The sequence below is a fragment of the Drosophila nasuta genome, chromosome 3 (assembly GCF_023558535.2).
Source record: "Drosophila nasuta strain 15112-1781.00 chromosome 3, ASM2355853v1, whole genome shotgun sequence".
Classification (NCBI taxonomy): domain Eukaryota; kingdom Metazoa; phylum Arthropoda; class Insecta; order Diptera; family Drosophilidae; genus Drosophila; species Drosophila nasuta.
Window position 1 is genome coordinate 47,086,259 of NC_083457.1, and position 26,094 is coordinate 47,112,352.

The following is a 26,094-nucleotide window of genomic DNA, read 5'->3' on the forward strand; positions in this document are numbered from 1 at the left end:
TCAAAATTTCTTTGTATAAAATTCGATTGTATAATTCTCATATTAGCATTTTTAGGGAAAAACCAAATAATACTTTAGCCCTTTTTGTCGTTTTCACAATTTATATACCAAAACAAAAAACAGCTGTTTCCATGCTAGATATGGGCGAAGAGATCAATTGATATATATCGATATCGCAATCGATACTGTATGCTGCAATTTCTGACGGCAGGGTGACAGCTCTGCAAAACTGCTGCACAAGAAGAAGATAATTGACGTGTCACTTGAAAAATTTGTGCAATTGGTGTGTGTTTTTGCTTAAAATTGTTAAATAAATTAAAAATTAACTGTCAAAAATGGTGTAGTATCTCACCACATGTACTAACGCATCCTTTTATTTCAATTTGTTGCAGGAAAGTGCACGGCAGGCAATAGTTAAGTACACGTAAAGTCAAACGTCAAACGCCGATATCAATTGAGGAGACACCGCCACGGCAGCAACAAAATGTTGACCAATTTCGAGTCAAAGTCGGCCCGTGTCAAGGGTTTGTCGTTCCATCCGAAACGACCATGGATTCTCACCAGTTTACACAGCGGTGTCATCCAGTTGTGGGATTATCGCATGCACACTCTGCTTGAGAAGTTTGATGAACACGATGGCCCCGTTCGTAGTGTGGCTTTTCACCAACAGATGCCGCTCTTTGTCTCGGGTGGTGATGATTACAAGATCAAGGTGTGGAATTACAAGCAACGCCGTTGCATCTTCACACTGCTGGCGCATTTAGATTATGTGCGCACAGTGGCATTCCATCACGAGTATCCATGGATCTTGAGTGCATCCGATGATCAGACTATCCGCATTTGGAATTGGCAATCGCGCAACTGCATCTGTGTGCTGACCGGCCACAATCATTATGTGATGTGCGCCCAGTTCCATCCCACCGAGGATCAAATTGTGTCCGCCTCACTGGATCAGACGGTGCGCGTCTGGGACATTTCGGGATTGCGCAAGAAGAATGTCGCCCCCGGCCCGGGAGGACTCGATGAGCATCTGAAGGGTCATCCAGGTGCCACAGATCTTTTCGGTCAGGCCGATGCTGTGGTCAAGCATGTGCTCGAGGGTCACGATCGTGGCGTCAATTGGGCCAGTTTCCATCCAACACTGCCTCTGATTGTATCCGGTGCCGATGATCGATTGGTGAAGCTGTGGCGCATGAACGAGTACAAGGCTTGGGAGGTGGACACTTGCCGTGGTCACTACAACAATGTGTCGTGTGTGCTGTTCCATCCACGACAGGACTTGATCATTTCCAATGGTGAAGATCGCAGCATACGCGTCTGGGACATGACGAAACGTCAGTGTCTGTTCACATTCCGACGTGACAACGAACGTTTCTGGATTATGGCAGCGCATCCCACCCTCAATCTCTTTGCAGCCGGTCACGATGGCGGTAAGATTGGAAGATTGCATAAATCACATAGTTTTCAATGCTAATCTTTTGTTTCCTCTGCCTAGGCATGGTCGTCTTTAAGCTGGAGCGTGAGCGTCCCGCCTACGCAGTCCATGGCAACATGTTATACTACGTGAAGGATCGCTTCTTGCGCAAACTGGACTTTACCACCACCAAGGATACTGTGGTGATGCAACTGCGTCCTGGCAAATCGCCTGTGTACAGCATGTCCTACAATCCGGCGCTTAATGCCGTGCTCATCTGCACACGCACCAACAATCTGGAGAATAGCACCTATGATCTGTGCCAGATACCCAAAGACAGCGAGAGCGAGCGTCAAAATGAATCGGACAGCAAACGCAGCTCAGGCATTACAGCAATTTGGGTGGCACGCAATCGCTTTGCGGTGCTTGATCGCAATCAGCAGCTGGTGGTGAAGAACTTTAAGAACGAGGTGACCAAAAAGATACCCACCTTCTGTGAGGAGATCTTCTATGCAGGCACTGGCATGTTGCTCATTCGTGACCCAGAATATGTGACTCTGTATGAGGTGCAACGTCTTGTGTCGGTGGGCAGCATTAAGTTGGCCAAGTGCCGCTATGTTGTGTGGTCGCCAGACATGTCGCTGGTCGCTTTGCTCTGCAAGCATTCGGTGACCATTTGCGATCGTCGTCTGCAGTTCCTGTGCACCGTTCAGGAGAATTGCCGCGTCAAATCCGGTGCCTGGGATGAGTCCGGTGTGTTCATCTATACGACCAGCAATCACATCAAATATGCCATCACCAATGGCGATCACGGCATCATTCGCACCCTGGATTTGCCCATCTATTTGACACGTGTCAAGGGCAATCAAGTGTTCTGCTTGGATCGCGAGTGTCGCACCCGTGTGCTCCACATTGATCCCACGGAGTACAAGTTCAAGTTGGCGCTGATTCAACGCAAATACGACGAAGTGTTGCACATGGTGCGCAATGCTCGACTCGTTGGCCAGAGCATCATTGCTTATCTGCAGCAGAAGGGTTATCCCGAGGTGGCGCTGCATTTCGTCAAGGATGAGAAGACACGCTTTGGCTTGGCCTTGGAGTGCGGCAACATTGAGATTGCATTGCAGGCGGCCAAGGCGCTGGATGACAAGGATTGCTGGAATCGTTTGGGACAAGCTGCTTTGCTGCAGGGCAATCATCAGGTGGTGGAAATGTGCTATCAGCGCACCAAGAACTTTGACAAGCTTAGCTTCCTGTATCTGATCACTGGCAATCTGGAGAAGCTCAAGAAGATGAATAAGATCGCCGAAATACGCAAGGATGTCTCCGCACAATATCAGGGCGCTTTGCTCCTGGGCGATGTCAAAGAACGTGTCGGCATACTCAAGAACTGTGGCCAACTGTCGCTGGCCTATCTGACGGCCGCCACCAATGGATTGGATGAGCTAGCGGAGACCATTGGTGCCAGCATTACCGACGAGGGCAGCTCGTTGCCGGAGATTAATCCAAATGCGCAACTGTTGCAGCCGCCGGTGCCCATTCAACAGCTTGAGACCAACTGGCCACTGTTGTCCGTCTCGAAGGGCTTCTTCGAGGGAGCCATGGTGACGCGTGCCGGAACCAGTGCCACAGCACGCCAAGCGCTCAACATCAATGCGGATGCCGCGCTGCTGGATGAGCATAATGGCGGCGGCGATGGCTGGGGCGCCGATGCTGATCTGGGATTGGGCGAGGACGACGATGGCGATGAGGAAATGCACGATGCTTTGAGCAACGATGAAGCTCAGGATGATGCTGCTGGCGGCGGTGGCTGGGATGTTGGCGATGATGATTTGGTGGTGCCACTCGAATTGGCCTCCAAGATTAAGGCCTCGGCACTCGATAGCAACTATTATGCGGCACCCAACAAGGGTCAATCTCCAGCACAACATTGGGCCAACAACTCGCAGCTGGTGGTGGATCATGTGAAGGCGGGCGCCTTTGAGAGTGCCTTCCGTCTGCTAAACGATCAGCTGGGCGTCGTCAACTTCAAGCCCTTCAAGTCGCTATTCCTGCAGAACTATGCGGCCACTCGCACCAGCTACACAGCGTATCCGAATCTGCAATCGCTGTCGGGTTATCCGCTGCGCAATGCTGGCGAAACGAATCCCAAGCAACAGCGTCCCGCATTGGGCATTAAACTGAATGAGTTGGTGTCACGTCTGCAGGCCTGTTATCAGATGACCACCATGGGTAAATTCAGCGAGGCCATCGAAAAGTTCCACTCCATACTCATAAGTATTCCGCTGCTGGTGGTGGACACCAAACTGGACGTGGCCGAGGCTCAGCAGCTGCTCAAGATCTGTGCCGAGTACATAGTAGGCCTCAAGATGGAAACTGTGCGCAAGGGCATGCCGAAATCAACGCTGGAGGAGCAGAAGCGTCTCTGTGAAATGGCCGCCTACTTTACACACTGCAAACTGCAGCCGGTTCATCAGATTCTCACGTTGCGCACTGCGTTGAATATGTTCTTCAAGCTGAAGAACTATAAAACAGCCGCCTCATTTGCCCGTCGTCTGCTGGAGCTGGCTCCCAGGCCAGAGGTGGCGCAGCAGGTGCGCAAAATTTTGCAGGCCTGCGAGGTGAATCCCGTTGATGAGCATCAGCTGCAGTACGATGAGTTCAATCCGTTTAATATCTGCGCTATCAGCTGGAAGCCGATCTATCGTGGCAAGCCGGAGGTGAATTGTCCCTTCTGTGGCTCCTCCTATGATCCGCAGTATAAGGGCAGCATCTGTGGCGTCTGCGAGGTTAGCCAGGTGGGCAAGGACAGCATTGGATTGCGCATTTCCACGCTGCAGTTCCGTTAAACGGAACGAAACGTTGCGCATTAATTATTAATTGCCTTAGTTTTAATGTCTTTAAAATATATTCATATTAAATATCTACAAATACAATATACGACAAATACATTGCAATCATTATTCAAATGTGAAGAAGCTTTTCTTATTTATCCAAAAGGATTTAGAAGACATAAGCATGAGAGCATCAAAATTTGAAAAATGAAGGTGCTTGATTTAATCCTAAATTTGATATAACCAATTTTTTACTCACTTTAAATATTTCGTTTAATTTCAAGATTACAAAAATATAATCCACGGTCTGCTGCTGTCAAAACTTGGCGACAGCCTTTCTTACTGTGCTGGGGAATTCTCTCGAAAGCCTAAAGAGCTATAATCTCAATTTTTTCGTTACAGTTAAAAATAAAAACTCGCTTCATTTTGATTTTTAGCTTACTTAGTGTATTCATATGATTATTATTAAGATTAGTGATGCAATAATGCGTTAGTCATGGTTCGAGATATCGGAAATTTTTATATGCGTAAGTTTATTGTGTAATTTAAATATAAATATGTACGTCACTAACATTCACATTAAATTGTTATGTTTAATACCATAAAAGTTAAGTAGTATTTGCATTAATCTTACTAGACGCTAATTACTAAATCTAAGAGCATATTCGAATCATACATTTATATCTAATCGTAATCCCATTCAAAATCTGTGTGCTTTGGGTTCTGGTAGAAGGAGCAACTTTAGTTTTCCATAAAGTATTGAGTATTTGTTGCGAATTGAGTCTCATGCTGCTGTTGCTGGTGTTGATGCTGTTGCTGTTGTTGTAGCTGTAACGACGGCGACGCCGATGCTGCTGAGGCTGTCGACGATGCCGTCCAAAAGTCTAACTAACGTCGCCACATACTGGCGCCCACACCAATGCCGCCGGATGCGACGCCCCGTCGCACAGCCTCCATCTCGTCCTGGCGATTGTCACGATAGGCGCGCTTGGTGTCCTCGAATTCGCGCAGTCGCTGGTTGTAGCGATCGATCTGATCACGCAGTATGGCATCCTCGTGCATGGCCCGACGTTCGTCGTACTCCAGACAACCAACGCCATCCAAACGCTCCAGATCGAGCCAGCCACGGAATCGCACACAGACTCCGTTCATGATGAAATAGGATTTTATGTGCACCTTGCCGTGCTCCTTGTCAAAGTCGCATTCTTTGTCGTGCAGATAGGGATTCTGATTGGCATTGAACACCAGCTGCAGGTTCGTTCCAGATGCCACAAAACTGGTTTCCGTGTGTCCCTCACGACAGCCGTTCATGAAGCGCACCTGACGCTCCTCGATGCTGCGCTCCCGATAGCCTGTGTAGCGTATCTCGCTCTCGCGGCTCAAGCGACGAAAGAGCTCGTCGCTCTCGAACTTGGACTTCTGGTCGGGCACAACGCGTGGCATTTTGAAGATAAAACGCGGCTTGGGCTGCTCGTAGAGTCCAATTGTGTCGTAGGGTATCATGTTTGCCAGTGCTGCAGCCTCGTTCATCATCTTTGTAAGCGCGTTTTATTATTTGTAATTTGCACTATACACTAGACTCTCTTTTTCGCGCAGTTATCGCAGTTTCACTTGTTTTTGGCGCTTTTGCTTCTTATTTTTGTAATTTCAATTTGCTGTGCAGGAAACCAGCAACAAACAACTCAGCGTACAACAAAAAATACTTGCGGTTTTGTTATACTAACCGATAAGGTGTGGAGGTCGGTCGATTGACCGATGTTTGCTTTGCAAGCCAATTGTCTGGCTACTCTGTACAACAATGTGTGACCAGCATGTGCATTTTCGGTATATTTTAAAAGCAAGCATGCTGTCACATTGAGTTCACACGCAACGCGGTTGCTGTTTGTTTACAATTTGTTAATTGCATTTAGAATTATTCTTATTAGAGTACGTGCTATGAGCGAAACGAGTCAGCCTGTAGAGCATGCTGGCGACAATGAGAAGCGCCCTCAGTTCGGCACACGTTTGCTTACGGATGATGCCGACGTGTTCAAACATAACGCTTGGTAAATATCTCGAACGAAGATTTGCCAGCAAAACTTGGGAACACACTCGTCTGCGCAAGAAACCAAGCGGCGCTGGTGATCGGATACTTACTGATGCGAGCGAGGTGTTTCAGTTTAATGCATGGTATAAAAGATATAATAGACAATTGATGGGCAATGCCTAAAATTTGCTTCACACAGGGACCACGTGCAATGGGACACGGAGCAGGAGGAGGCCGCTCAAGCGGCTGTTGAGAAGAACTCGACGGTGAAGATGAGTGACGATCAGCGGGAACGCTTTCAATCGGATGCACCCAAGTTTTGGAATTCATTTTATGGCATACACGACAATGGCTTCTTCAAAGATCGCCACTGGCTCTTGACAGAATTTCCGGAGCTGGCGCCAAATGAGGCTAACGACAAAACACAACCGAGAAGCATATTTGAATTGGGCTGTGGCGTCGGAAATACTATTTTTCCCATACTAGAGCTCAGCTCCGAAACGCAGCTGCGGGTATATGGATGTGATTTCTCAGAGAGAGCTATCGAAATCTTGCGCAGTCAGCGACAGTTTGATGCCAAGCGCTGTGAAGTCTTTGTTATGGATGCGACAGAGGATCAGTGGCAGGTTCCCTTTGAGGAGAACTCACAGGACATCATTGTGATGATATTTGTTTTGTCCGCCATCGAGCCATCTAAAATGCAGCGGGTGCTGGAGAATTGTTATCGCTATCTTAAGCCAGGTGGGCTTTTGCTGTTTCGAGACTATGGACGTTACGACCTGGCGCAGTTGCGATTCAAGAGTGGCAAGTGCCTGGAGGACAATTTCTATGTACGTGGCGATGGCACCATGGTATACTTCTTCACAGATCAGGAAATTCGTGACATGTTCAGCAAGACTGGACTAAAGGAGGAGCAGCTTATAGTGGACAGACGGTTGCAGGTCAATCGTGGACGTGGTCTTAAAATGTATCGAGTGTGGATACAGACAAAATTTCGAAAACCACTGTAAAATTATCTTTTTAACATAAATATACAAAAAGAAAAAATCATTAAGCTTTTTTTTGTACTCAAACTGGAAAATATAATTTAATAGCGTGTTATCACTAGCCCGTTAAAGAAGCCAAACTTTATATTTTGTAGTAATAAAAATAATATTGTGATTTTGATCGTTTTGTATCACAAAAGAAATAGAAAAGGAAAAATAGATGGCGCCACACTTGCGAAATCAGCTGTTCAAACAAGCAGTTTCAATTGAAGAAGCACATGCTAATAATGGGATTTCGGATTTGTCACGAATTGAGAAATAAGATTAACTGATAACTGATTTATTGATTAATTATAATCAGTTTATTTGTACAATATGTTTTTGAATGTCAACTTTTGTAGGTAAACAACTGAACAAGCAGCTCATTAAAATTGCATTTTACTTGGCGTCAAGACCTAAAATAAGCGGTTCTGTTTAAATTTTGAAACATAAGAAAAATATTTATAATGTGCTGTGCTATCAAATCAGAGGTATTTGTACTAAGTGTTTGTGGATATTAAGTGCTGAATTTGAAAGTCTTATTATAATTCTGTGTTCGTAATAAACCCTTTAACAAGTGAACATTTAATATGAAATATAATTTATAAATAGAAAAAATAGAAAGTATTACAAACATTCCTTAGAATAAATGTGTATGTAATTCTTGTTCAAATGATTATAATCTTTCGGGCACAATAAGAGGAATCTGTAGATTGCTGTACATAATGTTAATAATAAAGAGGAATATTTATAATTTCTAGATGACCCTCTTGACCCTCTAATACCAGCGTCTAATAATAAATAAAAAGTGTTCATTGGCACCACGGTGTGATGTACATAAGCATCCACTACCATACATGCTGCACATGAATACTCGCTAAAATGTTTAAAAGCTACTCGTTACAAACGCGTTGTAAGCTTTTTAGTTCTCGTCCTCCTGCGAAGAGCTTTTTCCCCAAATACACATAACAGTTAGGAAAGCTGCAAGTTTTCGCAGTTGGCTAAAAACGTCGTAAGTGAAAATTTTCCTGGTGCTGCGTAAATGTAACTCATTTTTTATTATTTAAATCTATTAATTCACATGCCTATAAATGTGTTTTTAAATTTAAAACCTACAAACGATAGACGGAAAATAACTTTAAAACAATTAAACAAAAACGCTGCATGTTGATTAAAAAACAAGAATTTGGTGTTGTGTAAAAATTTCATTGATTTTTCCTATTGATATAGTTAAAATTTGCAACTTGACAAAAAAGGTTAACAATGCAAATAAAACTGTTTTGTCTACATATTAAAAGGAGTCTAAAGTGCGCCTTAAAGAATGCAACAAAAAATGCAGCAAATACTTGAACATTTAAGTAACAATTGAGCTAAGATTTAACTTAGATGGTGATGGTGGAGGTGGTGTGTGGGTGTTAGTTATGTACTCCGTGGTTTCCGTTAAAGAAAATAATGTAAACTTAAGCAGTCGATAGAATAAAACATAATAGCAGTTATACTATAAATAGTTACAACTATTTTTGTTCTCTGTCTCTATACATCAACAGTTTCAGTTTCAGCACAGAGCCAGTGTGGAATTCCTTCGTAGGCAAAGGCTGTCGTGGCAAGTGGAACCCGCACATACACATACACACACAAACATACACATACCCTCGCAACTGTTGTTAACCGCAGCCAAGTCGTCGAGCCGTGAGAAGACCGTTTTGCGTGTCGTCTGTCTGTGTGTGTGAGTGTGCGTTGAGGTTCATTGACGAATAGTCGAAAAAGCTCCCAAGAAAGAAAGAGAAAGAGAGAACGTACGAGAGAGCGCAACGGCAAGACAGTGAGAGAGCGAACGAACGAGCGCAGGCATCACGATAACCCAAACAACGAAAGGCCAAAGTTGCTCTGCACCTAGCCCTTCCCCCTTTTTTCGTTCGCCGCAAGCAGCCCCTTAAACCAAAACAGCGCTCAAAAAGCGTGATAGAGGCAAGTGCAATAAAAGCATTCACGGAACACGGACACGTTATTTGGACACGGGACAGGAATATACATATATAGTCACCGTCATCGTAAATTGAGAGTCCGAGACGCAGACGACGTTTGCAATTTGTTAATACAACAACAATAACAAACACAACAACAAACAGAAAGCAATGTAAGTGATGGAAAATTATCGATTTCTCTTTCTTTTCCTTTTGTCCCCCCTTTAGCATCTGACCAACCAAACAATAGGAAATTATTTGTGTACCCAGAAAGAATAAAAAAATATACATCAAATATAATGATGACAATATACAAATAGTTTCCTGCAAAGTTCAACATTTCAATGTTGATGCTTGTCCGTGTCCGTGTCCGTGTCCATGTCCGATTCGCATCACATGGTATTTTCCCGCACCGCAAAATCGATAAACTTAAAACACACTTTTCTATCGAGGGCCATGACTCAGCGCCATTTGAAATGAATTTGCGTATTTTTATTTTGCAGCGAATTAAGTTATTTAATTATGGTTTTAATACAACTACTACTATTACTTTCTAAGCCGCACACACAAAACCCAAAAAGCTTTTAACAAAATGGGCAAAAAAGACAAGAACAAGGAACAGTAAGTGTCGCCAAGTTAAAACAGACGCCCAATTGCGTAGCCCGGCTAGAGAATTTGAGCACTCTGCATACCACAAACACATACTCACTTACACACACCCACACACTTATACATAGATCCCTTCAGTACGAAGTAGAAGTGCGTCACTAGCGAATTCGCTGGTACATTTGAGTAGAGTGCTAGTTCAACGTCAAACAACGAGTCATGTTTTGGATTGTTTTCGCTTACAACGGAACTAGTGCGGTACTAGACACCTAATCTATAGTCATTGAGTTACCTTCTGTAGTAATACCATTCACTTTATATCTGTCTACGAAGTAGATAGTTTGGGACTACTCGCCAGCTAAAAACGTATGTATACATTTGTATGTTGTTGTACATCATCATGTGTATGTAATTGAACCCAAGTCCCAAGTACTTAATTTGAGATCTCCATGGGGAGTTGATTAGCAAAACGTCGAAGCATTTGCCAATTTATTGATGACTAATGAGCAATGCTACGCACACTTCTCCACAGGGCGGACGCTGCAGCAGCTGGCGATGCACCACCAACCGACGGCCCACCAGCCGGTGAGGGAGGCGATGGTGAGATTGTGGGCGGACCACGCAACCCGCAGCAAATTGCGGCACAAAAGCGCTTGCAGCAAACGCAGGCCCAAGTCGATGAGGTAAGCACGAGTCGCATATAGATTACACAACTGATTAACCAACTGATTACCCACCACATCATTGATGGCAGGTTGTTGATATTATGCGCACGAATGTCGAAAAGGTGCTGGAGCGAGATGCCAAGCTCTCGGAGCTGGACGATCGTGCCGATGCTTTACAACAAGGCGCGTCGCAATTCGAGCAACAGGCGGGCAAACTGAAGCGAAAATTCTGGTTGCAGAATTTGAAGGTCAGATCTGTGTTTAACCAATCATGTTAATTAACATTAGCTTAATATCAACTTCGATTTCAGATGATGATCATCATGGGCGTGATTGGACTGGTTATTGTGGGCATTATAGCAAGTAAGTTTGTCGTGCGGAAATCCTTAAGATCACACACTCTTTTACATACATCAACACTCACAAAAACACATAAGCAGAAACACACTCACACCTACAAGAAAAAAAAGATACACACACTAATACATCCATCACTCTATCCAAATGAAAATTCCCTTAAAATTATGATTTTTCAACAAATTTGTTAGAAATTTGATTTTGGTTTATGTTTTGGAATACACAGAACTAAATTCGTTTGTTTGTTTTTTCTTTATTCCGTCACAATTTTTTTCTCTAGGTAACTTTATGTAGATTGCTAAACAACTTAATAACATATATATAAGAAACTAGTAACTTAGTTACAATGCAATGCTAAAAACCAACCCAACAACATCAAGTCAAATTCAAAAACTCATTTAACAACCGCTACGAGTAGAGACCAAAAAACTCACAGTCCAACTGTCAATCGTTCGCTTAAGTACTGAATTTGAAATAGACGCCTTACCAAAATTATCCAAAATTGTTGTCAATTGAAATAATGCAAACTAACAAAACGAAAAAAACAAAAACAAAAATTTACAAAATAACGAACGATCGATCGAGCAATTGCATCCAATGTACTTAGCATATCATGCGATCCAACCAACCACAAAAAAAGCGTATATCTAAGTATATTAAAAAAAGCTTCAACATCATCTGGTTCCATACGATACCATAAACGCACCAGGTTCGGTAATTTGATTTAAGGCAGTGTGTTGTTTTTGTTTTGTTATTTCAACAAGTAAAAGGTCGATTGTGCTCGACTGTAAGATACCCGCTTCCTATTTTAAGCAAAAAAATCACCTGTAAAAGATTTTCTCACGTTTATGACTCCTAAAACTTTTATCCGATCGTAATCAAACTATTATGGAATCATTATTTCTTCGAATTTATATTTCTGAAATCTTTAATTGCTAGAAGTATTGCCAACTTTGATACCTCTAACTCTAATTCGGTCTAAAATCGAATTTTTGACTTTAATATTCTTCTATACTGTGGGCAGCGGGTATAAATACCCTGTAATAAATGATCTTATCTTTATTTATGTGTGTTGTTCTCGCTCTATATATGTTTTGGGTTGATAGCAACCTCCAAATATCCAATGTCCGCTCAAAAACTTGACAATCGAGTACGGTCGATCAATTTTGGCAACGTTAATTTAATTTCCACCCGTAACTTGTAGTGGATTCCCCTTAGATCATTGTTATTACAATAGTTAGTCCGTAATTTTGGTTGTTTGTTTAATGTCTTGTTTTCGTTTTTATATTGGCGTACTAGACTACAAAACATACAAACAAACAATAACAAATATCCATTGTCTTCCCCCGGATAAATATTGGTAGTATCTGTAGATTGAACATAACCTCAATTCAACTCGGCAAATGCATAAAGTACTGCAGAATTGTTTATTGTATACAAATGTATAATTTTTAAATCCTATATTTTGTTCAATGTTATTTCTTTATGTTGTTTTCAAAACACCACAGAAAAAATAAAAAACCAACACCACAATCCATCAGTGTCCACCACAAGCCACCAGTAACCACCACATCCCAAGACCTGTTCGTACCGCCCACGACCACGCCCCCATTTACTATACACTCACAAAATATTTTCCAACAATTACAGAGAAAGACGAAGAATAAGAATTTGTGCAAGCTTTAGCTTTAAACATAATTAACCATAAGAAATTATCAAATGAAATTCTTTAACTTTTATTATTTGAGGTAAACAGAAAACGAATAAAAATATGCAAATATTTTTGAATACTTGATCAGTCACATCAAGCATAAAATAATATTGCTAGGCGCACAAATCACTTATCATTTTAATGATTTCAATAAGTTATCTTAGTTAAGTAGTAATAACATATAATTAATATGTATGTTAGTACATTTCTAAATTTATTAAATCACACTTTAATGGCTTGTTACCAAAAAAAATTCTGCAAATTCGCAACATTTCTCGTAGACATGATGTCGGAGGATGCACCAACAACTGCTTTACAGCAGCCTCAAACATCTTCATCTCTATCAGTACCAGCACCAACATCAGCATCTGCACCACCACACCACACACTAGTTAAATCCGAACCACCAACGACACTCGAGAAAACTCCATTGGCCGAAAAATTGACCGATTACCCACCGACTCCCAGAGATGACGTGGTGACAGGACAATAAAAACGCTCAAAACCAACAACAACAATAACTGCTACATCAACAACAATAACAACCCAAACCAACAGCACAATAACTACATCAACAACAACAAGAACAATAACCAAAATAGAACCAACAACATAAACATTTTACACTTTAGTTTCCAAAAAAACCAAAAAAATACAAAAATCGAAAAATACGATTATTATCGAACACTGTAAGCAAAACAGCAAAAATCAAAACAAAATTTACCTGGGCTTATCGATTATCGTGCGCTTATCGATTTCTAATCGGCTCTTTATCATTTTCGCTGCATGTGTGTGAGTTTATCGTTATTGTACGCAAAAACCATTTTTCTTTTTCAATATTTACCGTATATGTGTCCACGTGTGCTTTGTTTTTAATTATGATTATGATTATTATTGATGTTGTTGGTCCTCTTTCATATATGCAACTTATATGGACTATTTCCCTTTAGTTCACAAATGCACCAACAGCTTAATGGGACGAAGAATGCAAATTACAAACTATAAAAAAACAACAACAACAACAAATTAACTGTTAGCTGGGTTTGGGGACAAACATGCTAATAATGTCCACATTCAAAAAAGCTTTCAAATGATAATTTAATAACTAATTCCGCTCATTCATATATTGCTTCCGTATACCATAATCCAAGCCTTAATTGAGACCTAGACGTCCATTAAAGTGTAATATACATACATATTTGGCGTATATTCGTATAATTGTATCTATGTCAATTTAAAGACTGAAATGCCTTCTACTATGCCGTAAACTAACAATATCTTTCTCTCTCTCTCTCCCACTCTCTCTCTGTCTCTCTCTCTCTCGACATCGTAGATAAACTTGGCCTCATTGGGGGCGATCAACAGCAGCCGCCGCCATATTATCAACAATATCCACCATACAGGCCACCAGCACCAGGAGCCGGTGCACCCGCCCCTGGAGAACAGTCGGCACTGGTTGATCATGGAGCAGATGGTGGCGCCGCAGCAGGGGGTGGGGCAGCGGCTGAGCCGGGGCACGGTGGCGTATAAGTAATTAATTACGTATACTAAAGCCAAAACAGCAGAATGTTTCTTGATTACCAACAAAAAAGTCAAATGAAATCTAAAAGCAAACACAAAAGAAAAAAAAACAAAACTCAGTTACACTAGAAAATCTCGAGAATTGCAGAAAACAAAAGAAAAAAGAAGAAAAAGAAAAACACACATAATAATTTCTACGTAAACTTGTACGAAGATTGCAAAAGAAGAAGAGATTGCGACAAAACATTTTAAGTAAAAATTATGACTCATAATATTAATAAATAAATATAATAAAAATCTAAAAGACGCTCCGGACAAATTAAAGTTGTTGCTAATTTGTTTATGGTTACATTATTTCATGCATATACTTATATATAAATAAATATATATCTATATATAAACTATATGTATATAGTATGCATTATGCATAAACTATATATAATATACATACATATATTGTACTTAATACTAACTTACCCTCTGTGCTGGCAACAAGGAGCGCCAGCCCCAGGCCAATGTTCAGGTTGCTTCCCAGCATTTTCGCATTCGCAGCTCTTTGAACTCAGTTTCCTTAGCTAAAAAAAAAACCAAACCCAAATAAAAAAAACTTTCGGAACACACTTTCGAACAAACATTAGACAAAATCTAAGCTTTTGTTCCTAACTAAAACGAAACAAAAACGTTACCAAAAACTAAAAAAATATTTGACATGTATAATCCACAAAAACGTAAAAGATAAACAGAGGAGAAGGATAAACTTATCTAGAAATAAATGTATTACTGTGCAAAAAAAAAGAACATATTTAAATACAAAATGAAGGCAATGTAGTCAAATGAAAAGAAGATTGAACAACAACCAAAACAAAAAAAAAAAAAAAACAAAAATAAAGAGAGATTTAGCAAAAATATACAAGATAATAAGTTGTTTAGTTGCGATTTTCAGTTGAAGGAAAAGTCACAAGAGTAAATGAAATAAATACCAAGCAGTTCAACGATTAAATTAAGCGCTTCTCACACAATTTGTTGATTATATCGTATTTAATTTGAACAAAAGAAACAAAACAGCAAAGGAATTCTATGTATATTTCAATGTTATGAATAATAATAATAATAATAATTAATTAAACAGAATATGTATTTGGCTATTGATTTTGAAAACAAAATGGGAATTACTTAGTGCATATATAAATATATACTATATATATATATATATACGTTACGATTATATAGGGATTACACTTCATACTTCACTATATAAACATTCGTAAAGATCGATGAAGAAATTCGAAATTGTATGGCAAAATTCGACACAGTTCTCTTAATACTAGTAATTGTAGTACTTGAATTGTTCAACAACAACAAACATTAACACATTCAACTACTACTAAAACAACAACAACAACAACTACTTTAAACAATCAACGTATTAACAATTAAACAAGCGCCTGCCCAAAGTGCTTTGAACAATGAAATTAATTCGGAAAACATTAATAAATATGAAAATGAAAAATAAAAGAAAACCAATGTGCAGGTATTTTAGCAATATTCGTAGCGTGTACAATATGTCGCCAATTGCTTAATATACATAATTATACTAGTATTTTGTTCAATTGTCAATAACACATACAGATGCAGACACTCACACATTCACACTTCACATGCATATAAACATTCAAGAACTATGACTAAATTTATCTAATAAATACACAATCAAAAAAAAAAAACAAAAAAAAACCGAATCAATAAATATTCAATCGTGTTTTGTGCAGTAAATAGAAAAGCGTTTCCAAACATTATTTTGTTTTTAACCAAAAAACCCCCCATAAATAAAAACCTTACTTAATGTATGTAACTAGCCAGAGAAACCCTCTAAAAAAATGAAAAAAAACAAATAACAACAATTGTATGTGTATATGTTTAAACAAATTTAACTAGTTGACGTCACAAAAAGAAAAATGCAAACCAAAAATGTTGAAATTGATGAAGAAGCACTCAGTAGAAAGGAAACTAATACAAAGAAGAGATGATGATGATGATAATACCAAAATGCAAAATTGAAGTCGATATATAATTATACATATATACGTATAAATATATATATGAACCTTATATAAACAATAATAATACTAATTAATTTATTGATTAATTGCACCCAGAAAATACATAATTATTTAAATAAATAAATAAACAAACAAGAAACCAAAAAAAAAGTAGCCAGGACTTTTCCATTTTTTGTCACAAACATTTTAAATTTGAAACGTAATCTAAACACTGTAGATATATTTCCCCAAAATTTTCGAAAATAGTTGTAATATATTCCACGTTGAAGGACGTTCAAGCTCTCAATTATATATTTTATGAATAACCACGAGTTTGATATGGTCTGGATACACTATAAGCTGATGCGACGGCCAAAGAAATATGGTTCCGGTGTCATCATGAACATGGGCATTCTTGCCAAACTCTATCGACAGGCACGAATCGCCATCATGGAGGTGAGTTCGCTGTCCCATTAAACAAACTAGTTTGATGTAGTGTTTAGCAAAGTTTATTTAAAGATTAACTGTGTGATCCATGACAAAAAGGCATCTAACACCATAAATACGGGTACAATTTGTACCAGCTACAGAACTAAGTTGTAAGTTGTAAGCTAAAGTCGAAAACGACGACATGACGAAAGCTATATAATGAAAGTCGTATAATGCTTAGAAGCTAGAGATCTACAGCAATTTCTCAATATCCTTGGAAATGTCCATAGGATCGGTGGTGGGTGCATAGCGATTAACTGGGATGCCTTCCTTGTTCACCAGGAACTTGGTAAAGTTCCACTTAATACCGCTGCCCAAGGTGCCGGTCTGCTTAGCCTTCAGGTACTTGTAAAGCGGAGCAGCATCATCACCATTAACATCAATCTGCAAAGAAAGATTCACTTTAGTATGACACACTTTAATCAGTATTTCCATATTGTCATACCTTGGCAAAGACCTCGCCAATGTCGGCCTTCGAGTCGCGCAGATGGCAGACCATTGCCTCACCATCAGCCTCGGGCATTTGAGAGCCAAACTGATTGCAAGGGAAGTTGAGAATGGTCAGACCGCGTTCACCGTACTTCTCCTTCAGATCGGTCAATTTCTGATAGTTGTTCTTGGTCAGGCCGCACTTGGAGGCAATGTTGACCACCAAGACGACTTTGCCCTTGTACTTCTCCAACGAGACATCGTTGCCGTGTGTGTCCTTCACGCTGAACTCGTAGATGGACGAGGCGTTCTTGTAATCTCCGCTAGACATGTCGAGCTGAAAATATTAATTAGTCATCAGTGATCAGCAAGAACGAAAACAACAACAGAAAACAAAAATAGAAAGCAGACGAAAGTCCAAAGGGCAAGCAAGAACATCGTTTTTAGTTTTTTGGCAAATTTCAACAAGCAATTCATTAAGAGTAGATTAGGATTAGTCAATCAACAAACTACACACAAACTACTCACGGCAGCTGCTGTAGAGTATTGTGACTTCGTTGCGATATCCGCAGCACTGCAATGCACACTGCTGACAAGCGGCACCAATGGCAAAAGGACAACGCAGTAGCGACGACACTGATTCAACTGAACTGTGGCAAAGTTTCTGGTTACGTTGACGGCTCTGTAGCACCTTAATGCCTGCTGCGATATGTTTTGAACGTGTCTGATATTCATAATTTATAACAAGTTCGCTCTAGCTGCAAATATAGTCGAACGGAATACCAATTCATATCTATACACATCGTATATTATCAGTCATTAACACAACTATGTCAATTTGGCTATTTTCCCGCTAAACTAATTCTGGCTATTTAGCATGAATAAACGGAAATGATTGTTGGTAGTTTTACCGTAATTTGGAAGGGAACACTTGACTATATATTACTTATATACACTCTTAAATTAAATTTCCTATATACAGCTGTCAAGTAGATTTTACTATGTTTATTGTCACAACAAGCACAAGCTCTTTATTTTTGCTCTTATATGAATAAGCTATTCAGAAGAGTCAATAACAGCAATCTCACAATGTTGACTACAATTTTAGTCAGATAAGGCTAAATATAATTTCTGTCGAATCTATTTCAGTTTTTGATTGTTCAAAATACAATAAAGTAAATCACACATGCTGGATCTTTACGAAAAAGCTTTTAGCGATTATTGCCAGCTATTTTTGGCTATTTTCAAAGGGTCAATCCGCTAGAAATGAATAGGGTGGGTAACACTGTCTAGAACAATTCGAAAAGCGACAAGTCATGCCCACAGAATGCATAATTTATGAAGGTCATCGAAAATACCGGATGACTCAACATACGCATTGTTGTGTGTACAAATGCGAAGTCCCGGCGCGCGACATTATTTGGCATGCAAATGGAATGGAATAACCATATATCAAGCAGTTATCTGCGGTAGTTGGAATTAGTGGATGGTAATTACTTGCATGGTTAAGTAGATGTAGGAGCCCAATGCCGCGCCAATTGCACCGATCAAAAAGGATATCATTGAACGACCAGCCATTATCTTTAAATTACAAGTACACAATTTCACAATAATTCCTTAACAATGGCAATTTTTCAGATATGTACATATGTATGTATGCACAACAATGTGTTAATATGTTTTCATCAGACTTTCCGGCAGCTGTGCCAATAAGAATCTGCAAGCTCACGCTGATGTGCAGTCACACTGATGGAGGAAGAAGGGTACAAAGTACAAGTAGCGGATAATTTGTTTGTCACCTGCTATATGCTTTATGCTCTTTGACCGCAAACACCACAATCTCTACACTAATCAATATACTAAAGAGATATGCTTTATTTACAACTTCGTTAATATGTGGTCTTACTATGCTTACTTATTTCGTAATAGTTATTGTTTTGAAGTTCGAATGAAAACTGATACCGGCACTGCACGAAAACACAAATAAATATATTCGGTCAATGCGAGATGTGACCGCAACTTGAATTCAAAAATACATGCAGGTATCGATACTCTTACGCCTACCACAAAATTTGTTCGGCATATTTGGAAATGCGAAATGTGGGCACACTAGCACCCAATTTGAGATTGGTCACTCTTTGAAATTTTCTTCTTTTGTGCTTGCATTTTTGTGATAGGCTAGCTGAATATAATAATTATGATTGTAAAATTGATAGTGAAATGCAGTGTTTAACACATAAATAGTATTATTATGCGCGCTTTTGTCAAAGTGTAGAGCAGACTGTTGAAGGCGCCGCCCTGAGCAGCCGTACTGCCAACAACAAGGATACACACATTTCCATACACACACACACAAACACACATCTATTTACACATACACAATTTGTAGCAAAAAGAGTCGAAAAGAAAACAGCCTCTAAATGATGCTTTCATCCATAAACAACTCGTTCGAGCAGGACACACACGATGTGGATGCCAACTGCGATGGTCCCGACCTGGATTTCGTGTACGCCGATGTGGATAGCTATCAAAATGAAATCGCTGAGCTCTATAGCTACACAGAGTTCTGTGAATTTCAAATGAACGTCAAAGCGTTCGAGGACCAAATGGAGCTCTATGATCTGCCACCAAATTGGCAGAAACAGGATGCGGCGTCACAGCGCAGCATAGTGATGAAGTTGGTCGATCAACTTGAGGTCTCGGATCGCGCGTTTCGCATGCAGGCGGCACGCTGTATTCTCTACTTGGCCCAGGGCTGTTGGGCTGAGGTGCAATCCGATGAGGAACAGCATCAGAATACACGCGACAATGTCATTGTGCTCTATCAGCTGGGAGTCTTCTCCTCCTTCATTGATTTGCTCAACATGGAGATTGAAACTGCGTGTTCGCCCGATATTGTGGCCGTTAAAATCACCAATGTTACGCTGGTAGATTCCACAGACATTCGTGTGATTCTATCGGTGCTCTACATCATCACCGAGACCATACGGGATGAGCGAGAAAAGGGTAGCGAGGATTACAGGCAGCTCGCCGAGTCTTTTGTGCAGGAAATTAATAGTCCATTGCCGGATGGCGAGCTGTTGACTGTCAAGTTGCTGGGCATGATAACACGTTTCTGCAGCGGCGCTGCGCCACAGTTTCCTATGAAAAAGGTGGTGTTGCTGCTTTGGAAGGTGTCGCTGTTGGGATTGGGCGGCATGGACGTACTGAAGCATCTCAAAAACGAATACCGCGTCAAGGTCGGACTGGATCCGATCACTGAGGACACTCTTGAGGTGACCAAATGCATGCGCGCCAGTTCGCCGCCCGCCACAGCCACCGACATACTGGAGAATCAGTATCCCAAGCGTAATTTCAAGTGAGTACTTACTAAATATGAAGTCGTCTCACGCTTTAATTCATTCTTCCTTCTAAAATAGACGCTCATTGATGAAGCAACGTTTTCTGGACGAACCGGAACAGATCGATATGGACCAAATGGGCAACGAAAGCGGCCCGAATGCCAACAATGGCAACAACACGAGCACGGGCAGCGGCACTGGCAACGGGGAGGACGAATTGTCGCAGTACTATCGACCCTTTGACGATCCCTCGGCTTCCTCGTCGGGCAACAACACCGGAACAACAGCGAATCCAAACAATCAACCCAGTCTCACACAGGCAGCAGCTGCTGTGCCCGCGGTGCAGATCACAGCACGTTTACCCTGGACACCGAAAGTGCGGCAAAAGGATATCGATCAATTCCTGGATATATCGCGCAACAAATTCATTGGCTACTCGCTGATTGGCGACCATGAGAGTCTGGCTGGCTTGCCGCAGCCCATACACGAGGGATTCAAGACACTGCAGCGTCACATGTACGTGAGTCTGGCGGATATGCAGATCAAGAAGGAGGAGGATATTGCACGCAATCCAATCTCAACGCACGAGGATGAGATTAAACTAACACCAGCCGAAATACTCTACCAGGCCATACTACCCAATTTGCCGCAATATATGATTGCGCTACTGAAAGTCTTGCTGGCAGCGTCGCCCACATCCAAATCCAAGACGGAGAGCATCAATATTATGGCCGACGTGCTGCCCAAAAAGATGCCACTAACAGCAACACAATCGACGAAACTAACTGTGGACATGGGACGCCACAAGGAGATCATTGTGAAGGCCGTCTCGGCCATCATATTGCTGTATCTGAAGCACTTCAAGATCAATCATGTGTATCAGTTTGAGTTCATGTCCCAGCATCTGGTGTTTGCCAATTGCATTCCGTTGGTGTTGAAGTTCTTCAATCAAACGATCACAGAGTATGTGAATACAAAGAATTCGATACCGCTGCTGGACTTTCCATCGTGTGTCATTGGCGAGCAGCCGGATTTGAGTGGTGACAGCTTTGTCTACGGCGGCGAAATGTCCGACAAACCGTACTCCTGGCGCAACGTTTTCTCGTGCATCAATTTGCTGCGCATACTCAACAAACTGATCAAATGGAAGCATTCGCGTGTCATGATGCTGGTCGTCTTCAAGTCGGCGCCCATTTTGAAGAAGACATTGAAGGTGAGACACGCCATGATGCAGCTGTATGTCCTCAAGCTGCTCAAGATGCAGACCAAATACTTGGGTCGACAGTGGCGCAAGTCGAACATGAAGACGTTGAGTGCCATCTACTCGAAGGTGCGGCATCGCCTCAACGATGATTGGGCCTTTGGCAATGATCTCGAGTCACGGCCATGGGACTTTCAGGCAGAGGAGTGCACGCTTCGTGCTTGCGTCGATCGCTTCAATCTGCGCCGCTATCCGGAGGCGACACAAAAGTGCGGAGCTGGCGGTGGCAGCAATGGCACTGCGGCACAAAATGCCGAGAATGCACAACAATCCAATATGCATGCAGGAAATGGTAGTGGCAACAGTGGCGGTGATCGGGACACAAATGGCTATGGCAATGGCAGCAGTGGCAGCGGCGGCACCGCGGGCAGCGGACAACAGCATCAGCAGCTGCACGATTATGGTGTCGAAGGTGGATTCCCTAGCGATGAGATACTCACGCACTCGGACTTTGCGTTCTTCGGTCATTCCGGTTGGTGGGACCGCAAGGTGGAATTAACCGATTACTTTAAGGCCAACTATGCTGTGTGGCTGGAGGAGGAGGTCTACAACAGTCAAACCGACTGGGATGCGCTCTAAGAAGGTGAGTACATAATACTTTTTACCTATTTCCCCTATCTAATCGAATTATTTCTCTTTTCAATAGCTCGGGATACACATATTTAAGCAAAAAGTTATTAACATAATCTTAAGCATACCACATACACGTAAAGTTGACATTGATATAATCGAATCCCATATGTAAGCTAAAGCTATAACTGAAGCTAACGCCGTCGTCGCAGTCAAAAAAGTCAGCAAGAAGGCGCTTTACTCACTCAAATAAAAAGGAAAGAAAAAATAAACTATTGGCAATAAACCTGGAGCTAATCAATAATCAAATGGTTGGAAGGAAACGGCATCGCATCGAGATCGAGACACAACACTAATTGTATATTTAATAATCGTACATACTATAATTATGATTATATATTTAATGTATTTATTTTGTTCAATCATTGTGTTCGAGGCACGCACTCATACCGTTCCCCGTTCCCCCAATTGCAATAAAATCCAGTAAAAACAAGTAAGAAATCTACAGTAAAGTGTGATCGATATGATGAATTCAAAGAGATTGGAGTTATGAGGGGAAAAAGTTATTGGGAATTAAACTAAAATGTGTGTGGGAATGGAATATCTAATCGGACGGCCTCGAACAAATCAACAATATATTTACACACTTCATAGGGTGATTTTTTCCATTGACTGTTATAAACAATCTATTCTTTTTTTATAATTTAAAACGAGGTATATTGAAATGTAATTGTCTTTTCCGTTTCATGGGGTAAATAGATTGTGTTTTATTCCTCTGTTGTGTGTGAATGTGAGAAAAAAAAGTAGTCCATAGTCTTAGTGATAATTTAAAACAGTAAATATAGTTAGTACATACAATATTTACAAGTCCACACCTCCATTACCAGAAGTTGCTATTAATTTATGTTAATATTGAATTCCATTCATGTGATTTCCAAGTGTTGTCTTCGTTTCTTTTGCTTTTAGCACAGCTAAAAAGATTACCTGAAGTAGTGATTTTTTCATTTTTGTTAGAGAGAATGTGTCGTAAGACTAGCTTAACTAGCAATAAAAACTAACTAATATATGCCATCTTTACATATAGGCAATAACTACTGCTCCATGGGGCAAGCTGTGGCCAAATGATTATTATTGCTGGCGACTCCCGCACTTGCCATGTTATAGAGCATGCCGAATCGTTTCTGTTGAGGCGGACAAGCAACCGGGGAGGCGGCGGTGGGCACATCGCAACGCTCCTCGAAATAGTGGACAATGCGTTGGAGCACAAACTTGAAGATCTTCTCCTTGCTGATCTCGCCATTCAGGAATGTGATGTCCTTGCAATCGCGATACTCGGCAAAGTTCTGCTCGTAATACGGCCAAACGCAGAGCTCAAAATAGCCGGTGACATCGGGTGGATCGTAGGTGCGCTTCGAGCGACGTTCAAAACACTTTTCATACGGCAAATGGACGTGATACTTGATATTGCATAATGCCAGCAGCTCGGGCTGATTAAAGATCATAAAGCCCTCAATAAAGAGCACATTGATCTTCTTGTCGCGCAACTGAGCCGCAATCTGTGCATTGATATTGAGACGCATCAGGTGATCGGCATGCTGTTGCTGCTGCTGCTGTTGTTGTTGTTGCTGGGGATGATGAGGTTGCCTGCCTGACAGCTGGAACTGCTGCTGCTGATGATGGTGATGATGATGCGAATGTGGATGATGGCGTTGCTGTGGTTGATACTGATAGGCTGCCGCTGCTCCGGGTGGAATATGCTTGCCATTGCTGTGCAATTGATAATAGCCAGAATTGTATTGCTGTTGTTGTTGTTGCTGCTGCTGCTGTTGTTGTTGCTGTTGTTGATACTGTAACGCATAGTGCTCAAAGTTGGCATAGCTGGCTGTGTGTTCGACGGGTCCATTGATAATCTGGGCAATGTCCGCCAGCATTTGTTTCATGTCCAGCGATGTGAGCAGCTCATAGTTGATGGCATTCAGCTTGTCCACGCGCTTGTGCCGCCTATCGTCCTCGGGCAGAAAGTAATCGTCCTGCGAGACGAGCTGCACATCGCCAATGGTGTAGGGTGTGTTCCACAGCGGCGCATTGCGCAATCCCTTGAAGTAATCGCGCAGTTTATGGGCCAACGTTGTCTTGCCGCCGCAGGTGACACCCGAGATGCCAATGACCAGCCACTGTGGCATCTTGTTGCCGACTGCCAAGCCAGTTGATCTGCTGTCGCGTTTACGCCGCCGCTTAATAATAATCGCTTATTATTGTAATCTTCGGGGTCGTGACCCTTAATATTGACGTCGCTCTCCGTCACAGTCAACTCAATTGCGTTTTGTTGACTTTGTGAAGCTCCAAATGTGATAAAAGGAGAACACGGCAATGCCGCCCAAGCAGATGACCCCAAACACCGTGGGCACTATGAATGCGTACTTCAGCGGTGGAAACAGCGAGCGTATGGGATTTCCTAAAAGACAGACCGAGAGAGAGCGATTGATAAGAGAGTGTGTTTGTGGTAAAGTTATCGAAAAGGGAGAGCAAAGTAAGTTATCGGAACATGTGTGAGAGCGAGAGAGGGAAGAGCGACCTTGACATTGTGTCGTCGCTTGTGTTTACAACATGTGAATTTTATTTTGCAGCGTTTATGCGCGACCAGGTAACTCTATGATTGATGCGCGACTAAAAGATACCCTATACATAATTATTAATTGTATACGCTTGGATGAATTGAAAGTGCAGTAATCGTAAAGGCTGCTTTGTTGTTTTTGCTGTTTCTCAAAAGCGGCTGGTCAAAGTGTGACCATAAAAATACACATCAAAACAGAAAGTCTACAATTACCATTTTATAATCATAGGTGCCGCCTACGCAACACACACACAGTCCCACAACCACACACGTGGTGCGGGCGCAATACAAACGTGTGTATGTGTGTCGCGCAAAATGAATTTAATCAGTGGTTCCTTAATTACTATACAAAAGCCGCATGGCGCATACAGCCCACAGAGAGCGAATTATGGTGGTGCAAACACTCGGATTATTCAATAAGCTAACAATAATACTTTTCGCATACACATACAAATACAATGACATATTACTGTGAATAATACTCACCTTCATCGAGTATCATAAACGGCAAAATTGCTACCCAGAAGAAGTAATAAAAGAACACAACAATTGCGATTAACAAAATGATTTTGCCCAGCTGTGCATTTGAAGCCATAAATAATATTATTATTGATATTAATAGGACACGCGACTAGCCAAAAACTTCAACATGAATATGTATGCAATGTACATATATAATGAGAATTTGATTAGACTTGTAAAAAACGCACACTGACGCATTCGCAATTTGTTAACAATTTTCGTTATTGTTGTTGTTGTTAGTTCTCTTCCGTTGTCGATGCCATAAACAAACAGGTGGTGTCTAACTCACAGTTCTCCAATGTCAATTGTTAGTTGGTTTCGGCTTACAAATGTGTATTTGCACAATAGTCTCGTTTGCTATTGAGTATGCGTGTGTGTGTGTGTACTTTGGGTAGTTCTGGCCAACAAAACGTTGTAGCTGTAGCTGAAGCTGAATTGTTGAGTTTGTCGAGTTCGTCTGCACTGCGCACTTTTCTTTTTTGTGTAATTCTTACGTAAATTGCCTGTAACTGCAGTTTGTTTGCTACACGCGGCGCACTTAGTTGCTAGTTTAGTCAGTGTTTTGTTGATTTAATTGAATTAGAACTGCAAATTGTCACAAACTCATGCGCAAGCTGTGCTCCGGCGGTTTCGCGTATTAGTTATAAACAAAATGCCAGGGACGCGCAACTCATTAGCAAAATGTCGATAAGTGAATGTAGAGCTA

At 41.3% G+C, this 26,094-nt stretch overlaps 8 protein-coding genes across 15 annotated transcripts; 4 read left to right on the top strand and 4 right to left on the bottom strand.

The window, feature by feature from the left end:
• The first annotated feature begins 54 nt into the window (after nt 1-54).
• Nucleotides 55-4,371, top strand: LOC132794187 (coatomer subunit alpha). The gene is made up of 3 exons (XM_060804474.1): nt 55-283; nt 393-1,430; nt 1,496-4,371. The coding sequence occupies exons 2-3, from the start codon at nt 485-487 to the stop codon at nt 4,261-4,263; spliced, it is 3,714 nt and encodes a 1,237-aa protein (XP_060660457.1). The 5' UTR covers nt 55-283; nt 393-484; the 3' UTR covers nt 4,264-4,371.
• A 301-nt stretch (nt 4,372-4,672) lies between these two features.
• On the bottom strand, nt 4,673-5,979 carry LOC132794192 (protein big brother). Its single transcript, XM_060804479.1, has one exon. The coding sequence runs from the start codon at nt 5,779-5,781 to the stop codon at nt 5,137-5,139; it is 645 nt and encodes a 214-aa protein (XP_060660462.1). The 5' UTR covers nt 5,782-5,979; the 3' UTR covers nt 4,673-5,136.
• A 104-nt stretch (nt 5,980-6,083) lies between these two features.
• Nucleotides 6,084-7,349, top strand: LOC132794189 (tRNA N(3)-methylcytidine methyltransferase Mettl2). Of its 2 annotated transcripts, none has more exons than XM_060804477.1 (2): nt 6,084-6,293; nt 6,474-7,330. In XM_060804477.1, the coding sequence occupies exons 1-2, from the start codon at nt 6,184-6,186 to the stop codon at nt 7,282-7,284; spliced, it is 921 nt and encodes a 306-aa protein (XP_060660460.1). In that variant the 5' UTR covers nt 6,084-6,183; the 3' UTR covers nt 7,285-7,330. The 2 variants fall into 2 exon arrangements, with proteins under 2 accessions (XP_060660460.1, XP_060660459.1); XM_060804476.1 differs by having other exon boundaries at nt 6,087-6,417; nt 6,474-7,349.
• An 867-nt stretch (nt 7,350-8,216) lies between these two features.
• Nucleotides 8,217-15,019, top strand: LOC132792664 (neuronal synaptobrevin). 5 transcript variants are annotated; one of them, XM_060802106.1, is made up of 8 exons: nt 8,217-8,311; nt 8,847-9,436; nt 9,822-9,884; nt 10,402-10,552; nt 10,624-10,782; nt 10,846-10,897; nt 12,884-13,291; nt 13,936-14,033. In XM_060802106.1, exons 3-7 carry the CDS (start codon nt 9,856-9,858, stop codon nt 13,093-13,095), a joined length of 603 nt encoding a protein of 200 aa, XP_060658089.1. In that variant the 5' UTR covers nt 8,217-8,311; nt 8,847-9,436; nt 9,822-9,855; the 3' UTR covers nt 13,096-13,291; nt 13,936-14,033. The 5 variants fall into 5 exon arrangements, with proteins under 5 accessions (XP_060658089.1, XP_060658088.1, XP_060658091.1 ...); XM_060802105.1 differs by having other exon boundaries at nt 8,267-8,343; XM_060802109.1 differs by lacking the exon at nt 12,884-13,291 and adding an exon at nt 12,542-12,639 and having other exon boundaries at nt 8,272-8,343; nt 13,936-14,025.
• A 1,352-nt stretch (nt 15,020-16,371) lies between these two features.
• LOC132792658 (striatin-interacting protein 1 homolog) lies at nt 16,372-22,755 on the top strand. The gene is made up of 4 exons (XM_060802097.1): nt 16,372-16,618; nt 19,537-20,438; nt 20,500-22,265; nt 22,329-22,755. Exons 1-3 carry the CDS (start codon nt 16,481-16,483, stop codon nt 22,259-22,261), a joined length of 2,802 nt encoding a protein of 933 aa, XP_060658080.1. The 5' UTR covers nt 16,372-16,480; the 3' UTR covers nt 22,262-22,265; nt 22,329-22,755.
• Nucleotides 16,649-19,120, bottom strand: LOC132792663 (uncharacterized). Of its 3 annotated transcripts, XM_060802101.1 has the most exons (4): nt 18,996-19,094; nt 17,609-17,838; nt 17,097-17,417; nt 16,649-17,035 (listed from the first exon to the last, which is right to left on the bottom strand). In XM_060802101.1, the coding sequence occupies exons 2-4, from the start codon at nt 17,813-17,815 to the stop codon at nt 16,844-16,846; spliced, it is 720 nt and encodes a 239-aa protein (XP_060658084.1). In that variant the 5' UTR covers nt 17,816-17,838; nt 18,996-19,094; the 3' UTR covers nt 16,649-16,843. The 3 variants fall into 3 exon arrangements, with proteins under 3 accessions (XP_060658084.1, XP_060658087.1, XP_060658085.1); XM_060802104.1 differs by lacking the exon at nt 17,609-17,838 and having other exon boundaries at nt 18,996-19,120; XM_060802102.1 differs by lacking the exons at nt 17,609-17,838; nt 18,996-19,094 and adding an exon at nt 18,578-18,661.
• A 213-nt stretch (nt 22,756-22,968) lies between the features above and the next one.
• LOC132792662 (uncharacterized) lies at nt 22,969-24,578 on the bottom strand. Its single transcript, XM_060802100.1, has one exon. It carries the CDS (start codon nt 24,433-24,435, stop codon nt 23,344-23,346), a length of 1,092 nt encoding a protein of 363 aa, XP_060658083.1. The 5' UTR covers nt 24,436-24,578; the 3' UTR covers nt 22,969-23,343.
• LOC132792665 (uncharacterized) lies at nt 24,565-26,048 on the bottom strand. The gene is made up of 2 exons (XM_060802110.1): nt 25,353-26,048; nt 24,565-24,707 (listed from the first exon to the last, which is right to left on the bottom strand). Exons 1-2 carry the CDS (start codon nt 25,459-25,461, stop codon nt 24,565-24,567), a joined length of 252 nt encoding a protein of 83 aa, XP_060658093.1. The 5' UTR covers nt 25,462-26,048.
• Nucleotides 26,049-26,094: the final 46 nt, after the last annotated feature.